The sequence below is a fragment of the Gossypium arboreum genome, chromosome 2 (genome assembly GCF_025698485.1).
Source record: "Gossypium arboreum isolate Shixiya-1 chromosome 2, ASM2569848v2, whole genome shotgun sequence".
Lineage (NCBI taxonomy): Eukaryota > Viridiplantae > Streptophyta > Magnoliopsida > Malvales > Malvaceae > Gossypium > Gossypium arboreum.
Genome location: NC_069071.1, coordinates 2,545,032 through 2,568,049, shown reverse-complemented (window position 1 = coordinate 2,568,049; position 23,018 = coordinate 2,545,032). Strand labels below are relative to the sequence as shown.

The 23,018-nt window shown below is 32.1% G+C and overlaps 2 protein-coding genes and 3 long non-coding RNA genes across 5 annotated transcripts; 3 read left to right on the top strand and 2 right to left on the bottom strand.

The window, feature by feature from the left end:
• The first annotated feature begins 548 nt into the window (after positions 1-548).
• Positions 549-1,516, top strand: LOC128289424 (uncharacterized). Its single transcript, XR_008279071.1, has 2 exons — positions 549-1,024; positions 1,297-1,516. It is a non-coding gene; the product is annotated as an uncharacterized LOC128289424 (long non-coding RNA).
• On the bottom strand, positions 1,474-3,550 carry LOC128289425 (uncharacterized). Its single transcript, XR_008279072.1, has 2 exons — positions 3,475-3,550; positions 1,474-1,910 (listed from the first exon to the last, which is right to left on the bottom strand). It is a non-coding gene; the product is annotated as an uncharacterized LOC128289425 (long non-coding RNA).
• Positions 3,551-12,279: 8,729 nt separating this feature from the next.
• Positions 12,280-13,261, top strand: LOC108472434 (uncharacterized). The gene is made up of 2 exons (XM_017773957.2): positions 12,280-12,914; positions 13,014-13,261. Exons 1-2 carry the CDS (start codon positions 12,479-12,481, stop codon positions 13,094-13,096), a joined length of 519 nt encoding a protein of 172 aa, XP_017629446.1. The 5' UTR covers positions 12,280-12,478; the 3' UTR covers positions 13,097-13,261.
• A 2,882-nt stretch (positions 13,262-16,143) lies between these two features.
• On the bottom strand, positions 16,144-16,840 carry LOC128285177 (uncharacterized). The gene is made up of 2 exons (XR_008275618.1): positions 16,521-16,840; positions 16,144-16,424 (listed from the first exon to the last, which is right to left on the bottom strand). It is a non-coding gene; the product is annotated as an uncharacterized LOC128285177 (long non-coding RNA).
• A 3,143-nt stretch (positions 16,841-19,983) lies between these two features.
• Positions 19,984-21,704, top strand: LOC108472201 (cytochrome P450 83B1-like). Its single transcript, XM_017773708.2, has 2 exons — positions 19,984-20,880; positions 20,972-21,704. The coding sequence occupies exons 1-2, from the start codon at positions 19,999-20,001 to the stop codon at positions 21,581-21,583; spliced, it is 1,494 nt and encodes a 497-aa protein (XP_017629197.1). The 5' UTR covers positions 19,984-19,998; the 3' UTR covers positions 21,584-21,704.
• Positions 21,705-23,018: the final 1,314 nt, after the last annotated feature.

Genomic DNA, 23,018 nt, shown 5'->3' with positions numbered 1-23,018 from the left:
ATTTTCTACTCATCAGAGAATGCAGATGCAGGAGGAAACCTTTTGGCAATGATATTGGAATTCAACCATCCGTATGGGAACGTTACACCCATAGATATATATGCAGTAGCGTATCTAGGGGACTGGTAAATACTGGTTCCTTAAAATGAGAAATTTTTAAAATTTTAAATTAATAAAAACAAAATTTTATTTTAATTCCTTCAAAATAATAATTTAATTTAATCGTTTAAAAATTTAAAAATAACAAACTATTAAAATTTTATTTTAGCCCCTAAAAATATTTACTAGCTTCGCCCTGTATCGAAGTTTAGTTATGTTAGAATTGATGTATGAATCTGACTGTTGTTGATAATACTGCAGATTATGAGGCCTTCAAGAATCTGAATTCACGCAGGTTGCCAATTCTATGTACTGTCACAAGTTATGAAATTGTAGAAATTATTAGAAGTTGTGAACTGTTAGTCTGTTACAACTACTTCTGTTAAACAGTTTTCATAACTAGTTGTTCTATTTGTGTATAAATACATCATCTTGGTGTTCATTCAGGTCAAGGAATAATAATTTCAGTTTAAAATTCATTTCTGTTTCTATTTTCATAGGCATTCTTTCAGAAATCAATGCGTTTACCAGGAGAGCCAAGGTGACTGTAATTTGTGCTCTGCCTGCAAGAGCTAACGCAACAGCGGTAAATGAATCATCAAGAAGTTGCATGTCTCGTTGTATGCATGAAATTGTTTACCAAATGATTAGTGCAATCGGCTATTATCGGGAGTTAGAGCCTGGAATGCTTGTCTACGAGAAGTCTGACAAAGTGTGATTTAGATATTGTCATTTTCAACTTGAAAAGCCGCCCTCCAACGCAAAATGCAGGTGGGATCATTCAAATAGCTGCAACTTTATCGTTTTCAACATCCAAGCTAGTTCACTATTATACAGAGTTAGGCATTGCTGCAGCAGTAAGATCGATTCCCAGGCAGTTTGCTTACATAAGCCATGACGACAAGAACCACAATGATGGCAACAGGTACCATTTATGACTTGGTTCCAATACAAGATTCTATTGATCTATCGCTGAAAGAAGTTTCTCGCAACGTTAGTTTGTTCCTTATAATCCCTTTCTCTTCGCTTTACATTTAGTACTAACTCTACCATGATATACATAAGTTGTTCTTTATTCTGTTATGAGATCGAAGATTACAGTTCTGTAGATCTGAGTCTTGAAGCTTATAATAAGTAGCTATTATAAAATATCTGTTGATTGACTGAAATTTCCAAATCTTTTTTAATGTATTGAAGCATTCATATCCGCCTTACGCCAGTGCACGGAAGAAGGAAGACCATGAGCTTGTTGGAACTAAGAACAAGGATGAATGAAGGTTTGATAGAACCTTGAGTTTGAAGGCTTGTTGCTTGGTGAAGAAACAAAACAGAATTTGCTTGAAATGATAAAAAATGAAAGCAAAGAAAAGGGAGTTTTGTAATGTATTCTGATAAATTTCATTAACATTCGAATGAATGCACTAAGCCATTACATATACCAGTCCATATGCTGGTCAAAATGAGACAAACATCACCTAATCATCACCTACTACTACTAGTTACATTGAAACTTATAAAACATTGCTTGCACACAAAGCTATGCTGATTTATCAATCCATCAGCACTTAATTCCTTCAAAATTATACCAACTAAGTTCATTTTGAACTAAGTAACTAAACTAGTGCTTGAAGTAACAAAACAAAACTGCAGCTTCATCTTCAACTGCAACTTCATGGCTCGGGCTGCATTGTCTGCTCTTTAGCTGCTTCATGTGCTGCATGCAGGCCAACTTCAACAGAGTTGAACCAAGTTTTTTCATTCATGATGCCTTTCCCGAACGAGATGAGGTTTTCTTTGTCAGCTATGACGGTCTGCAATTCTTTTTTTATTTTGGTTAGTTGAATCCACAACTAGACATTTTGGACAAGTTAGAGCTATATTGTGGTTCCCTATAGCAACTGTAACACCCTAACCCGTATCCGTCGTCAAAACAGGGTTACAGAGTGTTATAAGTTACCAGTACATACAAAACATTTACAGATTAATCAAAACATTACTATTCACTTTCTGAGATCATATATATATATAATAACATTTATTTGGGCCCTCGAAGCCCAACATGAACATTAAAATCAAGTCGGAACTCAACTGATTTCTCATAAAATTTTTCGCTTAATCATCAAGCATTCATATTTAAAGCTAGATCATATTTTTATAAAATACCACATTTCAGATGCGCAGAATAAAATACTTGCCTTAGACATTTCAATTCAACTTCATACCCAACAAGCATCATATTGAAACTAGTCATATATATACATGTCATGATATGTATCGTTCTCATACTGTTTTCTTATAAAAATATATCATTTATTTTCCTCCTCCTCCTCTTCATTCCACATCCTTAATGTATATAATATTCTTATAAGTACGATTTCACAATTTACTTATTAATGCTCACATCAAACTGTTCACACGAGTCATAGTCACTCAATTATTTATAATTTGAGCTACAGAGCTCCAAATTAAGATCCGTAAATTTTTCCTGAAACTAGGCTCACATATCATTCCACCATAAAATTTTCAAAATTTTAGATTTATCCAATTAGTACAGTTTATTTATTTAAGTTTCCTCTGTTTCACTATTCGACAGTTCTAACCTCTCTTCACTAAAAATTAATTATATCATAGTACAGAACTCAGATAATGTTCTCGTTGATTTATATTGAAAATAGACTCATTAAGGATTCTAAGCGTATAAATTTTAGCCTCTAATTAATTTTCTCCAATTTTTGGTGATTTTCCAAAGTCAAAATAGGGGAACCCGAATTCATCCTAACCTTGTCTCACAAAATTCATTATATCTCATAATTTATAATTCAATTGCTTACATTGTTTCTTCTATGAGAAACTAGACTCAATAAGCTTTAATTTCATATATTATTCATCCTCTAATTCGATTTTTAAAATTTATGGTGATTTTTCAAAGTTCCCCTACTGCTGCTGTCCAAAGCTGTTTTAGTTCAAGATGTTTATTACCATTTTTCCTCTAAATTTCACAGGTCATACAATTCAGTCCTTGCTCAATTAGCCCATATATTAAGCTAATTTTTCTCAATTAACATTTTATTCCATCATTCTAAACTATTATACAACCTTTGAAAATCAGAATTGTAACACTAAACCTTAATTCACAACTTTTTCACAATTAGGTCCTAAAATCAATTTCTATTGAATTTACTTGATAAAATCATCAAACAACAAAATCAAAGCTTAAAATTCATTTTATTTCATCATAAACAGCCAACACTTATCAATGATAGCTTTTAATTTTGTCCATAAAATCAAAAACTAATGAATTAAACACTTGGACCTAATTGTAAAAGTCACAAAAAACATAAAAATCTCAAAGAAAAGGGCAAGAATTGAACTCACATATGTCAAAGTATGAAAAACCAGCAGCTTTTAGACCTCCCATGGTGTTTTTGCTGAAGAAAAATGATGATATCTCTAGATTTTTCAATTTTGTCTTGTTTTATATGTTTAATTTGCAAAATTTCCCATTTTGCCCTTGTTTCTCCTTGTCTTTTTTGCTGATTTTCTTGCCCAACCGTCCAGCCCATACAATTTGGGTCCAATTGCCTTTTAAATCCCTCCTTTTTAATCACTTAAACTATTTAATCACAATTTAATAAATTTCACACTATTTTTAATTTAGTCCTTTTTAATTAATTGACTAACGAAACGTTAAAATTTTCTAACGAAACTTTAATACTAACTTAATAACACTCCATAAATATTTATAAAAATATTTATGGCTCGGTTTGTGAATCTGGGGTCTCGATATCTCGTTTTCAACCCAATTTACCTGATTAATTCTTTTAAAATCGCAAAATTCACTAATTAAAAATAATTCTTTTAAGTTCACGCTTGGCCTATAATTATTATTTGTTAAAATTTCTAAACTTACTCGTCAGATTTAGTGATCTCGAATCACTGTTTCCGACATCACTGAAAAATTTGACTGTTACAGCAACTCTCTTCTATGGAGGGCATGGTAAGATAAATCTATAGTAGTTCACCTAGTTTCTGAGCATGACCATTTACAGGTATACTCAAATTATTTATAGTGCAGGACGATTACCCAGGAACAACTTGACTTATTTTATGTTGAGCCTATGGTTGGTCCTAATCTTGGTTGTTTCTTAACCTATACACAAAGCTTTACTTCCATGATAGCAACATGCTCGAAAATTGAGTCATCATCATGTTGGTTAGATATAAAATATCTCAAGAGAACAAATGCAATTTTGGGTTGTGATGTAGAAGACTTAATGATGTTGCAACATTTAGTGGAGGACATTGGGTTCCAAAGAAAGAATATCAAGCACAGTACTCAATCTTCATTTGATGATTATGCCAAGGCACTATAAACTGGAGTTATAACGGCTGCCTTTTTTTGGACGCCTGATAATCACTTTTTGCTTGCAAACTACTGCAAAGTTTTGGAAACCCAAATTGTAATCCACACGGTTCTTCCATTGTAATATAAACCATGCCCTTTCAGTTTTGGTTATGTTAATTTGTTGTTCAAGCTTTTAGAGTTTTTCTTTATGACCATTTTAGGTTTTTTTTTCTTACATTACAGATTTTTCCACGGAGTTTTCCTTCTGTTAGTGAGATATCAAGGCCGTTCTCAGATTCAAGCAGATTAAGGAAGAAGATTTAGATGTGCTATCTTTTTCAGATTGTTCGAGTTCAAATATTGATGACACTATGAAACGAGGAAAAGGACGCAGACCCTTCTTAGGTTTTTTTTTTTGTTTTTGTTAAGCTTTGGCCTGCAATGCAACATGCAAACCAACATTGGAGCTGAACCAAATGAAGCAAAATCATTTTGTTTATTTCTAACTTGATTTGGTTGCTTTGTAATCTAACTTTTAAGTTAGTAGGATTTGGTCAAGATTTGAATATGATAGCTGGTATGTCAGCTACATTTTGTTTGTAATTTTAGCTAAGCTTTTGACAAGCATTTATGGGAGCAGTTATATTAAGTAACTGTCAAAAAAAAATTGATTTCTTCCAAAAATTTCTGCTTTGTTGGTAGTTTCTTTGCAAGTCTCAAGTCTTTGAAGTTCAAACTTTTTTCATATTTTATCCGGGTTAATTACGTTGTTGCTCTATTTCCAGACAGAGCTTCATACTTCATCCGAATTACTTGCTTTTGTTTTTCTCATTTGCTGTTAAACCCAAAAAATGGTATCAAGAGCCTGTCATCTTTGAGGGCCTCTATTGTTGGTATTTTTCTTTATGGAGAAAACTTACAGAGAAAGAAGTTGAAGTTGTTTTTGTTGCTGCAAGATGAGTTTTACACCACCACCACCTGTGTTTGCTGGAGAAAACTACCACATCTGGGTAGTGAAGATGAAGACATATCTCCAAGCACACGATTTGTGGAATGTTGTAGAGAATGATACTGAACCATCTCCATTGAGGGCCAATCCCACTATTGCACAGATAAGGAAACATAGTGAAGATTGTGCCAAGAAGCATAAGGCTATGGCTTGCTTGCAAAATGGAGTATCCGATGTGACTTTTACTAGGATAATGGCATGTGACTCACCAAAGCAAGCATGAGAGAAGCTAAAGGAGGAGTTTATGGGGTCAGAAAAGACAAGGCAGCAACAGCTGATCAACCTTGGGAGAGACTTTGAGAACTTGAAGATGAAAGAGTCAGAGACCATGAAGCAGTATTCTAATAGGATACTGGCTATAGTCAACAACATTAGGCTCCTTGGTGATGATTTCAGTGAGAGCAGAGTTGTTGAAAAGGTCATTACAACTCTCATTGAGAAATTTGAGTCAAAGATTTCTTCATTGGAGGACTCGAGGGATTTATCAGCCATTTCACTGTCTGAGTTGGTTAATTCCTTGTATGCACTTGAGCAAAGGAGGGCCAATAGGTAGGAAGAGCATCCTGAAGGAGCTTTCCAAGCAAAGGTCAAAGAAGACTCAGGATCAAGTTAGAAAGGGAAGAAACCATGGCTTGACAAAAGGGAGAAATCAAAAAGGGATGTTGAAAGAAAAAGCTTTCCACCATGCATTCACTGTAAAAAGACCACACATTTGGAGAAAAACTATTGGTATAGAACAGATGTTCAGTACTGGAGATGTAAACAATTTCATGTTGAGAAGGTATGCAAGAATAAAAAGAAGGTACAAGGTCAGCAGCAAATGCAAGCTAAGGCTGCTGAAACCTTCAAGCTCAGGAGGAGCATGTTTTCTCTGCATCTTGTTATGCAACCTTAAACAAAATCAGTAAGAACTGGTTAGTTGACAGTGGTTGTTCTCACCATATGGCTTTAGATGAAAGGCTGTTCAAGGATCTTGACAGAAGGTTTACTTCCAAAGTCAGAGTTGGAAATGGAAACCTTAGTGAGGCCAAAGGCAAAGGAGGTGCAGTGATCAACACACATTCAGGTAACAAAGTTATTTCTGATGTACTTTATGTGCCTGACATAGACCAAAACCTGCTTAGTGTTGGTCAACTAATTGAGAAGGGTTATCCACTAGTTTTCAAGAATAACTCCTGTGTTGTTGAGGATGCATTTGGTCAAGTACTGGTTACAGTGGCTATGACTGATAAGTGTTTTATGTTGGATGTAAATCAGTTAGAGAAAAAGGCCTATGCTAGTGCTACTAACTTAGCTAGCTTATGGCACAAAAGGTTAGGCCATGTCAGTTACAAGTCACTTGATTTGCTGAATAGATTGAATTTGGTTGAAGACATGTCCAAAATTAAGGTCAGTGATGATGTTTGTGAGGTTTGCCAGCTTGGTAAGCAGGCAAGACTGCCTTTTCCAGTTAATAAGGCATGGAAAGGTCGAGGCAAATACTTTGTGCTGTTTATTGACGATTTCAGTAGATTCTATTGGATCTATTTTTTAAAGCAAAAATCAGAGGTGTTTGAAGCATTCAACAAATTTAAAGCTCTAGTTGAGAACCAATCAGGCTGCAAGATCAAAGCTTTGATATCAGATAATGGTGCTGAGTATTTTTCCGAGAAGTTTCAGAAGCTATGTGAGCAAGCTAGAATTCATCATCATCTAACAACAGTTTATACTCCTCAGCAAAATTGAGTTTGTGAAAGAAAAAATCAAACAGTGCTCGATATGGCTAGATGTTTGTTATTTGAAAGCAAATTGCCAAGTAAATTTTGGGCTGAAGCAGCAAACACTTCAGTGTATTTACTTAACAGGCTGCCTACCACTGCTGTCAAGGACAAAACTCCTTTTGAAGTTTGGCATAATCTCAAACCAACAGTGCCACACCTAAAGGTGTTTGGTTGTGTCTGCTACACTCTTATATTAGTTAAAAAGAGAACCAAACTTGACAAAAGATCTATGCCTGTAATCTTTGTTGGTTATAGCAGCATCAATAAGGGCTACACGGTATTTGATCCCTCAACAAAGAAGATTTTGGTGAGTAGGGATGCGAGGTTTGATGAAGAGAAGGTTTGGAGCTGGGATGATACAGATGCAAGATTGATTGAAGAAGATCAACTAGACAGCAGCTTGGAACTAATTAAAGAAGGGCCAGTTGATGATAATTTTGATGAAGCACCTGTGAGAGGGACAAAGACCATTGCTGATATCTACCAAAGATGTGATGTTGTAATAGTTGAACCTTCAGATTTTGAAGAGGCTGCTAGGGATAAATGTTGGAAGAAGGCTATGGAAGCTGAATTAGATATGATCCACAAGAATGACACTTGGGATTTGGTTGATAGACCTGATCATAAGAAAGTCATAGGTGTCAAGTGGGTATTTAGAGCCAAGTGCAATGTTGATGGCTCATTGAACAAGCACAAGACAAGGTTTGTGGTGAAAGACTACAGTTAGCAATATGTCATTGATTTCATGGAGACATTTGCTCCAGTAGCAAGGCTAGACAAAATTAAACTTCTGTTTGCCTTGCCTGCACAGAAGCAATAGAGAATTCACCAGCTCGATATCAAGTCAGCATTCTTAAATGGCTTCTTAAAAGAAGAAATTTTTATTGAACAACCAGAGGGGTTCAAGGTTTCTGGTGAGGAGGACAAAGTTTACAAGCTGAAAAAGGCCTTGTATGGTCTAAAACAAGCACCAAGGGCCTGGTACGATAGGGTTGATGAGTACCTATCTAGGCTCGAGTTTGAGAAAAGTTTTAGTGAACCTACACTATTAATAAAGAAGTCAAAAAATGAAACTCTTCTGATTGTCTCACTTTATGTGGATGACTTGCTTGTAAATGGAAGCAAAAAAGAGTTGAACTGGAAGCAAAGAAGAGTTGATTAATGAGTTCAAAGTGCAGATGTAAGAAGTTTTTGAGATGACAGATTTGGCAGTCATGACATACTTCCTTGACATGGAAGTGAATCAATCTGATCAAGGCATCTTCATTAGCTAACATGCCTTTGCTTTGAAGATTCTCAATAGATTTTGCATGTCAAAATGCAAAACAGTCAACACACCAGTGGCTCAAGGGGAGGTTGACTAGTAGTGGGGATCAAGAAAGGGTTGATGAAAAGGAATATCAAAGCTTGGTAGGTTGTTTGTTTTACTTAACTACTAGGCCTAATATTATGTATGCTGTGAGCTTATTGTCTAGATTCATGCATTGCGGTGATGTTGTCCATTTTAAAGTAGCAAAGAGAGTTCTTAGATATTTGAAGGGAACTTTGAATCATGGAGTGATTTTTGAGAAGGCAAAAACGCTCAAATTGATAGGGTATTCAGATAGTGATTGGGCAGGGTCCATTGATGACATGAAAAGCACCTCTGGATACTTTTTTACTCTTGGCTCGGGAGTTTTCTGTTGGAGTTCAAAGAAGCAACAAACTGTTGCTCAATCTACAACTGAAGCAGAATACATTGTAGCTACTGCAGTTGTCAATCAAGCCATTTGGCTTAGGAAACTTTTGTGTGATTTGAATGAAGAACAAGTTGAAGCAACTGAGATCAGGGTTGATAACTAGTCAGCGGTTGCCATAGCTAAAAATCCTATTTTTCATGGCGAAACCAAACATTTTAAGATTAAATTCCATTTTGTTCGAGAGGTTGAACAATCGAAGGAGGTAAATCTGGTTCACTGCAGCTCAGAAAATCAGTTTGTTGATATTTTAACTAAGTCTTTCAGTGCCACACGATTTGAAGCTTTGAGAAGAAAGATTGGAGTTTGTTGCATACAGTCCAAGGAGGAGTGTTAAGCTTTGGCCTGCAACGCAACATGCAAACCAACATTGGAGCTGAACCAAATGAAGCAAAATCATTTTGTTTATTTCTAACTTGATTTGGTTGCTTTGTAATCTAACTTTTAAGTTAGTAGGATTTGGTCAAGATTTGAATGTGATAACTGGTATGATAGCTACATTTTGTTTGTAATTTTAGCTAAGCTTTTGACAAGCATTTATGGGAGCAGTTATGTTAGGTAACTGTCAAAAAAAAAATTCTTTTCTTCCAAAAATTTCTGCTTTGTTAGTAGTTTCTCTGCAACTCTCAAGTCTTTGAATTTTAAATTGCTTTCATATTTTATCCGGGTTAATTACGTTATTACTCTATTTCCAGACAGAGTTTCATACTTCATCCGGATTACTTGCTTCTATTTTCCTCCTTTGCTGTTAAAACCCAACAATTTTATCACCCAACAATTTTATCAAGCACGACGTCTGCAATTGCATTGTTGATCACGGTCATTCCACCGTCGAGAAGACGTTGGAAGAGATTGGTTCAAGGAATGTTAATAATGAGTAGAGGACTCAGGGTGTTGCTGACTACCCAGTTTTGTCGCAGCCAAAGGGGAAATCAGCTGCAACTTCAACGACCAAGGATTTAAACGGTGGTTATAGTGTTATAGAAGCATTTTCGATTATGATTGGACGTTGGTGACCACTTCAAAAGTAGAACAGTCGTAGTCTTGCATGTATTTACGTGAAGAGTGGTCATTGGTTACATTTAGTAATACAAGTATATTTAGCCTCTATTGCATGCAAGTCCCAATAGTTGCTCCCTTGCAGTCACGGACCATGATACCAAAACTGGCCTTCCCTTTCCTGTGGCGGCGGTTGTTACTACGCTTGTTGAAGCTGGCCTGGGTTGCTACCTATATTAGAGATCATTTTTAGCTCCATAACGTAATAAAAGCAAATGGCTCAATAACAGTAGTCTTAATATCTTCATATATCTCTCGACTCCTGTTGAACTATATGGATAACAAAGCAATGTTGGACTTCCCCATATCATGAAACCACATGCCCCCAATAAATTTAGGCTCCCATAAAGTCGACCACTAAAATAAGTAAATTTACCAAAATTAACCTGTTGGCTCGAGAAATTTTCGTATTCCTGAATGATGGATCAAAACAAAGCACCACTTCTCATAGCCTCACCAGAGGCTATGTTGTCATCAGCAAATAAAATGTGCATAAGACTAGGACTTCTACAACTCTTCCCAGTGCCTCTCAAACCTATTTAATTTACTCAAATATCTATTGTACATTATCTCTAATAGAAACTTTTTTAGAGATCTTCTTTTGGAAATATATATCAATACTTTTATATTGAAAGTTATAAATCAATAAATAATTTTATTTAATAGCTTAAAATAATTATTAAAATTATAAATATCTGCAAAGATAAATATCTATTATAAAACTTTAACATAACCTCAAATTTTTATTTTTTATATGTGGCTTATATTTTTATATTTCAAAAATTTGAAGAATTTATATTGTGAAATTGTATGATGATAAGCTGCCGACATAGACTCTTCCTCCACATTCAAACATGACATGTAAAACATCGGCGAGTGGAATATGCTGTGAAAATTTATTGATACAGTGGGCTATGCCCATGCCCCATGGGATGCCTTGTGGTTTAAGTCAATAGCTTAGAAAGGCTTGTTCTGACCGGCAATCAATAACTTAACCAAAAATAAGGATTGGTTTTATGTAAATTATGTCAATGAAATTCATGAAAATAATTATGTAAATTATGAAAATAAAAATAATTTAATTTAATTACTTCATTCGATAGGTTGATGAGGAATATATAAAGATATATAAGGTGTTATTTTTCGATAAAATTATTATGAAATTTTTGTATTAAGAATTAAATTGTGTTATGTGTCATTTATTTAAAAAAAGTAAATTATTTATTACACATTAGATCAAAGAGTAAATTAGTTTATTAGTAAAAATTTTTATTTATTTCTACTATTAAAATTTAGTCATGATACGTTAGCATGATGTACGCGTGACACACCATGTATAACTGTCTGGATATTTTTTCAGTTACACTAACTTTTAATAGTGAAAATAGATAAAATTTTTAATAAAAAACTATTTTTATCTAACATATAAAAGTTAAATTATCTATTTTTCAAATGGAAAACATAACTTGTAATACTTGTTTTACTTTTACATATACGACACTGGAATTCTCACAGTGTTCAAATTGGGTTATATCTTATAAAGGAAACTTCTTGGAGAAACTCAGCTAGAAATTTCAAGTGGCTGAAGCTGACCATATGCTATATATATTATTTAAAATTCAATAAATTCAATGAAAATTAATTAATTAATGTAAAGAGGATGAAAGAAAATTGGTTAAATTATGATATTAGTTTTTGTATTTTATGAAAGTTGTAAATTTAATTTATATACTTTAATTTGATTAAAATTAATCTTTATCTTTTAAAATTTAAAATTTTAGAACAACCCAAAATATAGTAATTAACTCTATTCGATTAAATTCAATTACTAATATTATACAATGTATATAATTTATATTTTAGAAATCAATACATCTACCGTCAATAAAAATGATTAATATTCTTGTCGCTAATACTTTCTAAATAGATAACAGATAAGAATAAAATGTAGACTATTTCTATAGGCAAAAATCAAACCCAAACCTCATTATTAAAAGATAATAACCACTACATCCCACGTCATTATTCAATTTTATAATTAATGGTGATATGCAAGTGATATAGAGCTAATTTCAAATTAAAATAGAAGTTCCTTAGACCTCGCCTTGATTGTATGCTGATTTCAACATTAATTTAAAATTTTTATAGATTAGAACCAAAAAATTTTTATAGATTGCTTAATATAATATAAGGAAACAAATAGTAGTATAATTTACGATTACCAATCTTCTAAGAAACATTTAAAACTTTATTTAAAAGCAAAATAAATAAGGGAAAAGAATAAAGATAGACCAACCAATCCCAAGTCTCCTCAGCGTCAACCCCTGACCCACCACCTCCACCGCCACCATATAACCCATCTCATCCTTCGCTTGTAAACCAATATCCCAAAATCAACACACCCGCCATTGAGCTCCCCACCCCGGCGGGCGAGGTTCCTCAGGACCTCCTCGGGGGAGCGGCTGTTTCCATGTCTAATTTTATTAACCCGCCACCACTTCCACAACAGCGAGCAAATAAGCTAGAATCAGAATCACCGCAACAACTGCCGATGATGCCTTCTTTATCCCAGCTTTACAAGCAGCGATCGTGGTCGCCGGATATTAACCGTGACGAGGCATGGCTTAGAAGGAAAGGAAAAATCGAGAAGAGGAGAAGCAAGAGCGTGACGGATGAAGACCTTGATGAACTCAAGGCTTGTATTGAGTTGGGGTTTGGGTTTGAGTTCGATTCTACCGAGTTGGATCAGCGTTTGTCTAGTACTTTCCCGGCTTTGGGTCTTTACTACGCCGTTAACAAGAACTATAACGACGTTGTTTCCAGGTCTGTGTCGTCTCCTTCAGCTGCTTCCGATTGTGATAGTATCCCTTCCCCTGTTGGCAGTCCCCATGCCATCTTTGACCCTGGTAAGTAATAAATTTTCAATTCAATAGTATCTTAAATCTGTTGGAATTATTTCATTTTCATTTTCGTTTTCTGATTTTATTGTTTGATGACCGGTGAAGCTGATCCACCGCAGACGGTGAAGACAAGGCTGAAGCAATGGGCACAAGTGGTTGCTTGTTCGGTGAGGCAAAGCTCACGGTGATGATGACGGTCTTCAAATTAAAAGGATAACCCAGATTTGCTATCAATGTAAACAAAAAATTCCAGAACTTTGATTCATTCGGAAATTGAAGAAAAGCAGTTGAAAATCGCTATCTTGTATTGAAAAAAAAGGAGCTACTAATAGATTTGACTGTTCTTGCTTTAAGTAGGCAATTTTGCAATGCTCTCATAGTTTTTCTTTTTTTTTTTTTACCCAAATTGATATTTTTAAGGTAATGTAGTTTCTGTCTGAACTCTGAACTATAATGTGTAAAAGGTCAAAAGATGTCGGCAGCTTTTTCACGTATGTTTTTTTCAACTTTAAGGGCTTTAAACTCTTTGTATTTGATAATGGAATCCATCCGTTGGACAGAAAGTGGATACAGCTTGCTTTCATTCATGGATGGGTTTAAGGAAAAGGGTTTTATGCTTTTTCCTTAATGCGAGTTCTTTTTAATTATCTTTATCACCAGCTTGAGTAAAAAAATTATGTAAATGAGTGCTTTTAAATATATATTCAATTAAGTTCGAATGAAAAAATCGATTTCTAACTCAACTTGATTGCATTTCTATTTAAAAGTGTACCAATGTGATGACAAGGTGAAGAGGGATTCATTCGTATCTACAATTAGCAACAGGAATTTCAGGCAATGCTAGCACTGAGCATTAGACCTGATCACGGGTCGGGTCATCTGGTCTGATCTAAAAGCTCGCCTGAATTATGGGAGGGTTTGAGCAAAAATATAAGCCTAAAAATAGGTTTAGATAAAAAAAAATAAGGCTCGTTTAAAAAATGGACTAGGCCGAGGGGTAAGGTATTTTTGGCCCAGGCTCGACTTAACCTAGCCCGAATTCACTAAAAGAAAAAAAAATTACTCTTTTTTTAATGTTATTTTCTTATTGTTTTCTCCCTATTTTGCTACCATTTTACTATTATGTTGTTACTATTTTATTATTATTGTTTGGATATTGTATAAAATTTATTTTATTGTTAATTTTGTTATTATTTTAAAGACATTTGTTAATTTTGTTATTACTTTAGAGGTACTTGTTTGTGAAGTTGTACTTATTTTAGTGTTATTATTTAAGTCTACATATTTTTAAAATTTATTTTTAATTTATTGGGATATATTTATTTTGATATTTTTAATATTTTGATGTACTATATATATTTAAAAATATTAAAAATAATATAAAACTAATCTGACGAGCTACGTCAAGTTTAAATTTTAATATTTTTATCTAAGTCGGCTTGAACAAAATTTTAGGCCCACTTTTCGGGCTGAACCTGGGTCTAATAAATGGACTTAAATTTTTTATTAAGCCTAGCCTGCGGATAATCCCCTCTACTTAGCGCCAAAGATCATTAATTTGGTACGAGGTTGAATTTATAAACAAAAACTCATATCCTAGAAAGCTATAATGAATTACTTTTTCCGTTGGATTTTGATTAGCCTTTAAAATAATTAGAGAGATGTAATTTTATGTGATTTTTATATTCAACATAATTATTTTTCGTCTTTTAATTTTATAAAATAAATTATTTTAGTTTTTGTAATTAATTTTTTTATTTTTTAGCTCTTAAACTTGTATATTTTTGTCAAATCACTTTAACATTATGAAAAATTAACATTTGTTAACTTTACTAACATGATATACAATTTAAATAACATATTAACATTTAATTAAAATTTAAAAATTTAAAATTATTTTTATAATGGGTATATTTTTAAATAGTTTTAATAATTTTAATTTTTAAAAATACTTTTTAAACTTTTAAAATTTAAAATTAATTAAATTCTTATTGTATTCTATGTCAATAAAGTACAAAATTAATTTTTCAATTTATTTTAATTTAAATAAAAGATAAATTTGAACATTAAAAAGATGAAAAATTGTTAAATTAATTTTTTTAAAAAATGGAATATGAAATAAATAGTTTTGCATTGAAAATAAGTGGCTGACACTAATAACTTGTTGCAGCCATGGTTCTAAACTTCAAATCGGATGCAAGAAAAGTTAGAATCCTTTGTGACCAAGGGAAGAAGATGGATCTGTTCCTCTTGGCTTAACGGAAGTTGGTTCACATAGAAGTGTATTCGATGTAAAAAGGTGTGTTCTAAAATGATCTGACTAATGAAAAGGATTTATATGATTTGATGCCTTAAGATAGCTGTCTTACTAAAAACAACTAAAAGTTGAGTCATGTTAGGCTTCCCACGCATGTATTTGGACGTGATGTGTTGGTAGGCCTACTAGCATGTTTAGGTTTACAATGAAGATCAATACCTAATAATTTCATTTTTTAAATTTATATATAACATTTTCAACTTCTTCTAATGCTGGAGATGTGATGAAATGAGTTATAGACGATATTCACTTTTTAGCTTCAAAAAAAATCTTTACCAACATGTTTGAAAGAAACATGTTAAGCTCACGAGTTAGTAAACATATCAAAAATTGAATGACACATTAATCTCCATCATTATGCACAAGTTTGTTTTAATGAAAACTACAATAAGATACCGATTCAACAAAATACAAGCCACTTACCAATGCCACTTTAACGTTCACTTGTCTTTCAATTCAGTTGCTCAATTGTAGACTTAATAGAACACAATAGGATATACAAAAATGTCGATGAGGTGAACCGAAGTGCCACTATTCTTTGCATGAACGTGCAGATGTCATTTTGCACAGAAGTGCCACCAACACTTGCACCGTAGTGCCGCTCTCACTAGTGTGTGTAGTCACTTTCCTAATGACATTTCATTTATATCCTACTAGTTCTCATTTTGTCCACTTGGACATTCAAACTATGCAATTTTATTGTATTTTCTCACCAAAGAAATCAATTCAAAATTTACCATTTTTTACAATTTAGTCATTACCAAATAGAATCAACCAATCATCTATTTCACTTGACACCTATTATGTGTCTACATTCAACATTTCACTAAATCAATCCATGTCAATATCTAATTCACCTATCTAACTTTTTCACTCTTTGCAAATTAGTCATTTTCTCTAATTTCACTACACATACACTTTCAATGCATTATATTAATACTGTTTTATTTTGAAATAATTTCCAAAATACAACATATTTTTTTAACAACAAAACATATTACATGAACGTTACTTAACCAATTTATCATGTTTTTAAATAGGGTTTAAATCAAGTAAAATAAATTCTTGAAATACTTACAATAAAAATTGCTTGAAATGAAGTACCCCTTCTTTCTTTCTTCACTTGTTTGCTATCTCCTTACCCTTCTCACCCACTTGATATTCACTCTTCTTCTCCTTCTCTTCATTACACAACACATCTACAATATTCAATATCAAAACAAAAATCATATATTATTTCCATGCATTATGATGAAATAAAATTGATGTTCTATGAGCCAATTTATCTTTCTTACCTTAAATCCCTAACTTTCTTCATTTTTCTTTCTCCTCCTAAAATGGCTATTAACTAGCTTTGCAAGATGATAAGCTTACTATGGAGTTATACTCTTAATTTTGCTAACAATTAAGGAAGAAATGTTTAAGTTTGGGAAAGGATTGAAAATGAAGGGACTAAAATGAAAGAAAAACAAAACTTGGTAAGGTTAGGGAAAAAGAGACGTGGAAGTGAAGCTTGTGAAATGATGATGATATATAACAAGGTGTGACGTCTTTGTCTTTGGTTTTTTCTTTTTGTACGTCTTTCCAACAAAATTTCAAATCATATCGTTTATGGTTCGACAGATGACTAAAGAGCTTTGCAATTCTTATGCCAATGCAATGGTGGAGATTAGCACTTGGAATATATATATATATATATTAATTTGTATTTGATAAGGAATTTAACATAGTTATGGTAACGTTTATATATATATATATATATATATATATATATATATATGAATATTTGATTGCTGATTCTTAATAATCAATATGAAATGGAATTTTGCATCAATTTATATCATTATCATTCATTAATATGGAACATAAACATGAATTATGGTTAATAATTTATAATGTCTCTGCCTCGAAGCTATTAACATAATTAGGGATAGCGATTTCGGAAACTTTAGTTTCATTTTAGTAAGGAAAATTCATACGGTTTTGAAGTTTTTTAGTCACCGAAATATTCAACATATTTCTAAATAGGACAATAAACTTACAGACAATATCGTTAAGACAATAAGGGATAGAAGAACTTGTTTATGGTTGCTGGAGGAGTCCACACATGTCTTTCATTTAGTGTTTTATTTTTGAGTTGTATATATTTCCACCAAAATTATTTTTATAATGTCTTTTAATCATATATAATATAACTGCATTATTATTTTTAAATGGTATGATTTAAAAAGTTTAAATAATGTATTATAAATTTTTTATTGAAGTTAAAAGCCTTAAACAATATTCTTTTAAGGCTATTAATTAACCTTTTAAGGGAAAAAATTGTATATGGAGATTAAAAACTAATTAATGGGCATTTTTTTCATATACAACCTTTTTACTATTGAAAATATAAAATTGCATTACATTTTTCTTGCCTTGAAACCATAAAAAATCATTAATTTAATTTATTAATGATATTTCATATACAACTTTTTTCTCTGTTAAAATCATAAATGTCAAACTCTTCATTTTTCTTTATCTTCTTCGTCTGCTGATTTCTTGAGTGTTGAATTTTTTCCATCATCTTTTTTCTCTTATTTTCTTTGCCTATTAAGTACTATAATAAGTAAATTAAACTTAAAACTATTTTTTTCTTCTCAAATATTCAGTACTTCTTTATTGATATTGTGTTATTTTCTTCAAATCTCTCTTCTTATGCAACTGATGGCTTAGGAGTCACATTGTTCAAGGCTTAAAGAAGAACCAAATATCAGTGGTCTCGATAACCATAACACGTCGGGAAAAAAATTTAAAAATCACACTAGTGATGGTGGAGAGAAGGCAAAAATAAAAATAAAAAATCGTGCCACCAGTGCTGACCACCACAGTGCCAACACAAAAAAATAAAGAAATTTTTTTTAAATTTTTAATTTTTTTTTGTGCCGGCCACCTAGACGCTGACACCTAATAAAAAATATTTTTGAATCGGAAAATGCCTATATTTTTCAAAAAAGTACACAAAAAATACATACGGATGCCGACTATTGCAGTGTCGGCATCAAAAACATATTTTTTTTAAACCTCGACCCAATTAGCAGTCAATCATTACACCGTGATTAACTCGAGTGCCGAAAATTGGAATATCAACACCGCCCAACATTGTAGATTTTAGGCCGTTTACGTCATAGTCTTTCAAGTTAGGTTATTTTTATAAATATTTATTTTTTTTAGGTTAGTTGGGTAAAAAAGTTGCTCCTTTTTGTATTTTAATGGATAAATTACACTCCAAGTTCTTGGTTTTTTTTTCTTATTTCTAATTTTTACACTACAACCCAACACTTCCCACACTTTTATAATTTAGTTCATTTCTTAAATTAATTTCCCTAAATTCAAAATTTTTAATTTATTATAATATTCTAATTATATTCCCCATTAATATTAATAATTCTATTTTATCTATTCTAGAGTATCGATCTGAATTGACATTGATCACATCTCGAGGGGATGTCAAGGATGTTACATGTAATATGTCCATCTTTTAAACAATGTATCAAATATAATTTTTAAATATTTTATAATTACATTAATTACTATTTTAATTATTTTATTATTAAATTATTTTTATATTTTAATTATATTTTGATAATAATTACTTACATAAATTATATTAAATAACAAAAATTAGACACATGTTGCACTTTAACATCTGGTTTCTTGAACTTGTGAAGTTTTGTTAAATGGTTTGGAGGTGAACCTTTATAATGTCATTCATTCAAATGAAAGAGTGTTCATCTGAAATATAAATTCTTAATTTGAATGATTCACAAATATTTAAACTACTTTATTTATTATTTACTTCATATTAATTTAATTAATAAAATATAATTTTTTATTAATTATCTCTTAATTAACTAGTGAAAAATAATTATAATATAACAAATTCTAAATCAACCCAAATAAAATCAAACCCTAAAAATATATTATTTAAATTTAAAATGACTACATATTCTTTTTAGAAAATTCAAAGCAAAAATCCAAGAAAAAGGATTCTTTTCCGTCTAAATCCAACCCTCTAAATACATTATTTAAAATTAAAATACGTATATATATTATAGAAAATTCAAAGCAAAAACCAAGCAATAGGAGAAAAAACAACTTTATTTTTCTAAATCAACCTAAATAAAACCCTACCTTTTAAATACATAATTTAAATTTAAAATAATTATATAGTTTTAAAAGAATTAAAGCAAAAGGAGAAAAATAAAATTCAGATTTTATTATTTTTACTATTTTGATATAATAATAGGAGTTCTCTTTCATTTTGTGGTTTGAATTTATTCTTATTTGGGTCGGGATAATATTCAAGTAAAATTCTTCCTATAATATCGATTTCAAAATTAGAATTTAGTCCAAATACTCGAAGGAGAAATTTATTTCCACTTCTTTCGATCATTTGTTTGTATTATTTTTCTTTTAATTTGTGGAACATGTAATACAATGGAGGCTGAACAATCCTTGCTAAACTTAATTTTTTTTAATGATCTGTTATCATTTTAAAGCTAAATACGTAATACGAAGCTTAAATTTCTACAATACATTTCATCTTTCATGATTCATACTATAGACGCAAAGTGATTGAAACTTATTCTCCCTCGCTACTCCTGTCCATGAAGATATATCTTAATTAACCACAATGGTCAATAAGCACCACAGGGTTACGGTTCTCAGTTTCTTATATAAGGGGGGAAGCATCCATCTCAACTTTCAAACAGATTCATTGAGTAGATTACAATGGAAATAGTAGTGTTTCTGGTCTTTCTTCTACCACTCTCCTTGTTCCTGTTCATTCTCCTAAAACATGGCAATTCTAATCGTCTTCCCCCTAGCCCTCCTTCTCTTCCTTTGATTGGTCACTTACATATACAGCTGTTTGATAACTCAGCCCCTCATTTTTTTCTTAGCAAACTCTCTCAAAAGTATGGTTCTCTCGTGTACTTGCGATTTGGGTTTAAGCCAATCCTTGTAGTTTCTTCAGCAAAAATGGCTAAAGAGGTTATGAAAACCCATGACCTTGACTTTTGCAGCAGGCCTCATCAACGTTGTAGTCATAAACTATCTTACAATGCCTCGGATGTGGCTTTTTCACCGTATAATGACTACTGGAGGGAGATGAGGAAAATTTGTGTTGTACATCTCTTTAGCGGAGTGCAACAGTATCGTCCCATCCGAGAAGATGAAGTTGATCGCTTGATTGAAAAAATATCCAAATTATCTGTTGATGCTAAACCTGTCAACTTGAGTGAAGCAATAATGTGCCTTTCCAGTACAATAATTTGTAGAATAGCCTTCGGCAAGAGGTACGACGAAGAAGGAGCCGAAAGAAGCAGATTCCATGAGCTGCTTAATGAAAGTCAAGCCATAGTATCAAGCTTCAGTTTTTCTGACTACTTTCCGTACATGGGTTGGCTCGATAGATTCACTGGATTGCTTAGTCGTCTTGAAAAAACTTTCAGAGAGCTTGATACTTTTTATCAACAACTCATTGATGAACGTCTTGATCCTAATAGGCCAAAACCCCAACAAGAGGACATACTCGACGTGTTACTACAAACATGGAAGGATCACGACTTTTCATTTGATCTGACTATCGATCAGATAAAAGCTATTCTTATGGTCATTTCATCTTTACTCAACACTTATATCTTTAATTAACTTTTGAGCTTCACACTTTTTACATATATAGAACCCATTGTTTTTCTTGCAGAACGTGTTTATAGCTGGAACAGACACATCCGCAGCCACTATAATATGGGTGATGAGCTTCTTAATGAAAAATCCAAAATGTTTGAAGAAAACTCAAGCAGAAGTAAGGAATTTGATTGGAAAAAAAGGTTTTGTAAATGAAGATGATACTCGAGATTTGACTTACTTAAAAGCTGTGATAAGAGAAACATTTAGATTGCAACCAATAGCTCCATTGTTAGTGCCACGAGAAACACTCCGAAAGTGCAACATAGGTGGGTACGATATACCTGCCAAAACCTTGGTTTATGTGAACGCGTGGGCAATAGGAAAAGACCCTGGAACTTGGGAAAATCCAGAAGAGTTTTATCCTGAAAGGTTCATTGGTAGTCCCATTGACTACAAAGGGCAACACTTTGAGCTCATACCATTTGGTGCTGGTAGAAGAGTTTGTCCTGGAATGCATATGGGAGTTGCAGTAGTGGAACTTGCCCTTGCTAATCTTCTTTACAAGTTCGATTGGGAAATGCCGATTGCGATGACAAAAGAAGACATAGACTTTGATGCACTACCTGGTCTCGCTACACACAAAAAAAATGCTCTTATCCTTGTGGCTAGGAAGATTTATGATTAAACAATCCCTGCCTTTGTGATAGTTACTTGTTTACTGCGTGCTTATGAATAAGGTCTTTAGTAACACTGTAGCTTTGATATGCAATATGAAAATCACTTAAAAAAATAAGTTATGAATAAAACTCTCAATTATATATATATATATATATATGTATATATTCTCTTTTGCAGCAATAAGGGACAACAGGTGCCAATAATCAATTAGAGGTGTGGCCTCAATCAACACAAATGGTTGTTTAGGTTTCTATTCCAATATAATTTCTTTGATCGACTTTGGTGTTAGAATTTAATACAATTATCAATGCAGTATTATTTAAAATTCATCCTTTAGTGCCTCCAATAAAATTTACTTAAAAATCATACCATTGATGCAAATTCATCAATTGAAGGCATAAATGGCAACATAGAACACTCATGACTACCCACATGAATTTACTATATACACCTAATATACAAAAAATCAACCACTCATTTATCAGTTCATTTCATCAAAGCTAAGTTAACATTTAGTATATAAGAGCTGAATTTGCAATATTACCTTTTTTCTTAAATCACTTTTTTCGGTGACAATAGAGAGTATCATCAAAATTTAAATCTATGTTTGAGAAAATCAATAAAACTTGCAGATAACTTATATGGTCACGTGATAAAAATAAAGAAACAAAGATATGCGTATAGTATAAACCTTTTCTAGGATATGCTGTATCCAATTAAGATTCCCAATCTTAACATATGAAATTCTAAATCCTAAGTCAAAATCTGCTACGATGCTTATTGTTTGCAAATTATTGTGCCCGATTGTCATCTTCAATTGGTCGGAGATTGAAATATATAACCAGGCAGGTTGTAATGTTATAATTTTTCACATTTGGTATATGTGATGTTGAGATTATTTTGCCACATTAGAGCTTACCCAAATTTTGAAAGATTGGACGTTCATTTTACAGACAGTTGCATAGTATTAGCTAGTAAACGACGTAAGTGGAAGATTACTAAATTCATTCGTTAAACCCGTGCACGCGTCCTTTTCTCTTTCCCACGTTGATCTTGGAGAATATTCAACAAATTTATATCTAAAATTCACACAATTAACTATTAATTATTAACTAAAATTTTTAATATTATTTTTAATATAATCCCAGTGTTGTTCATTCATTTTACTATATAAGATTAATTTTATTTAGACTAAAATGATATTTAAACTCAATTAATTTATATTATTTTATAAATTAATTATTATTTTTAAATCTTTTAAATTTAATATTTTAATCAATTTCTAATCTAATCAGTTTAATTAGATAAATTCAATTATGAAAAGCTTTAACACAAACAAAAATGAGTTAGAAGAATGTGGTAGTCATAACAATTATATATATATATATATTTTCAAATAAACAATATATAAATTCATAAATTTGTATATAAATAATTGCATC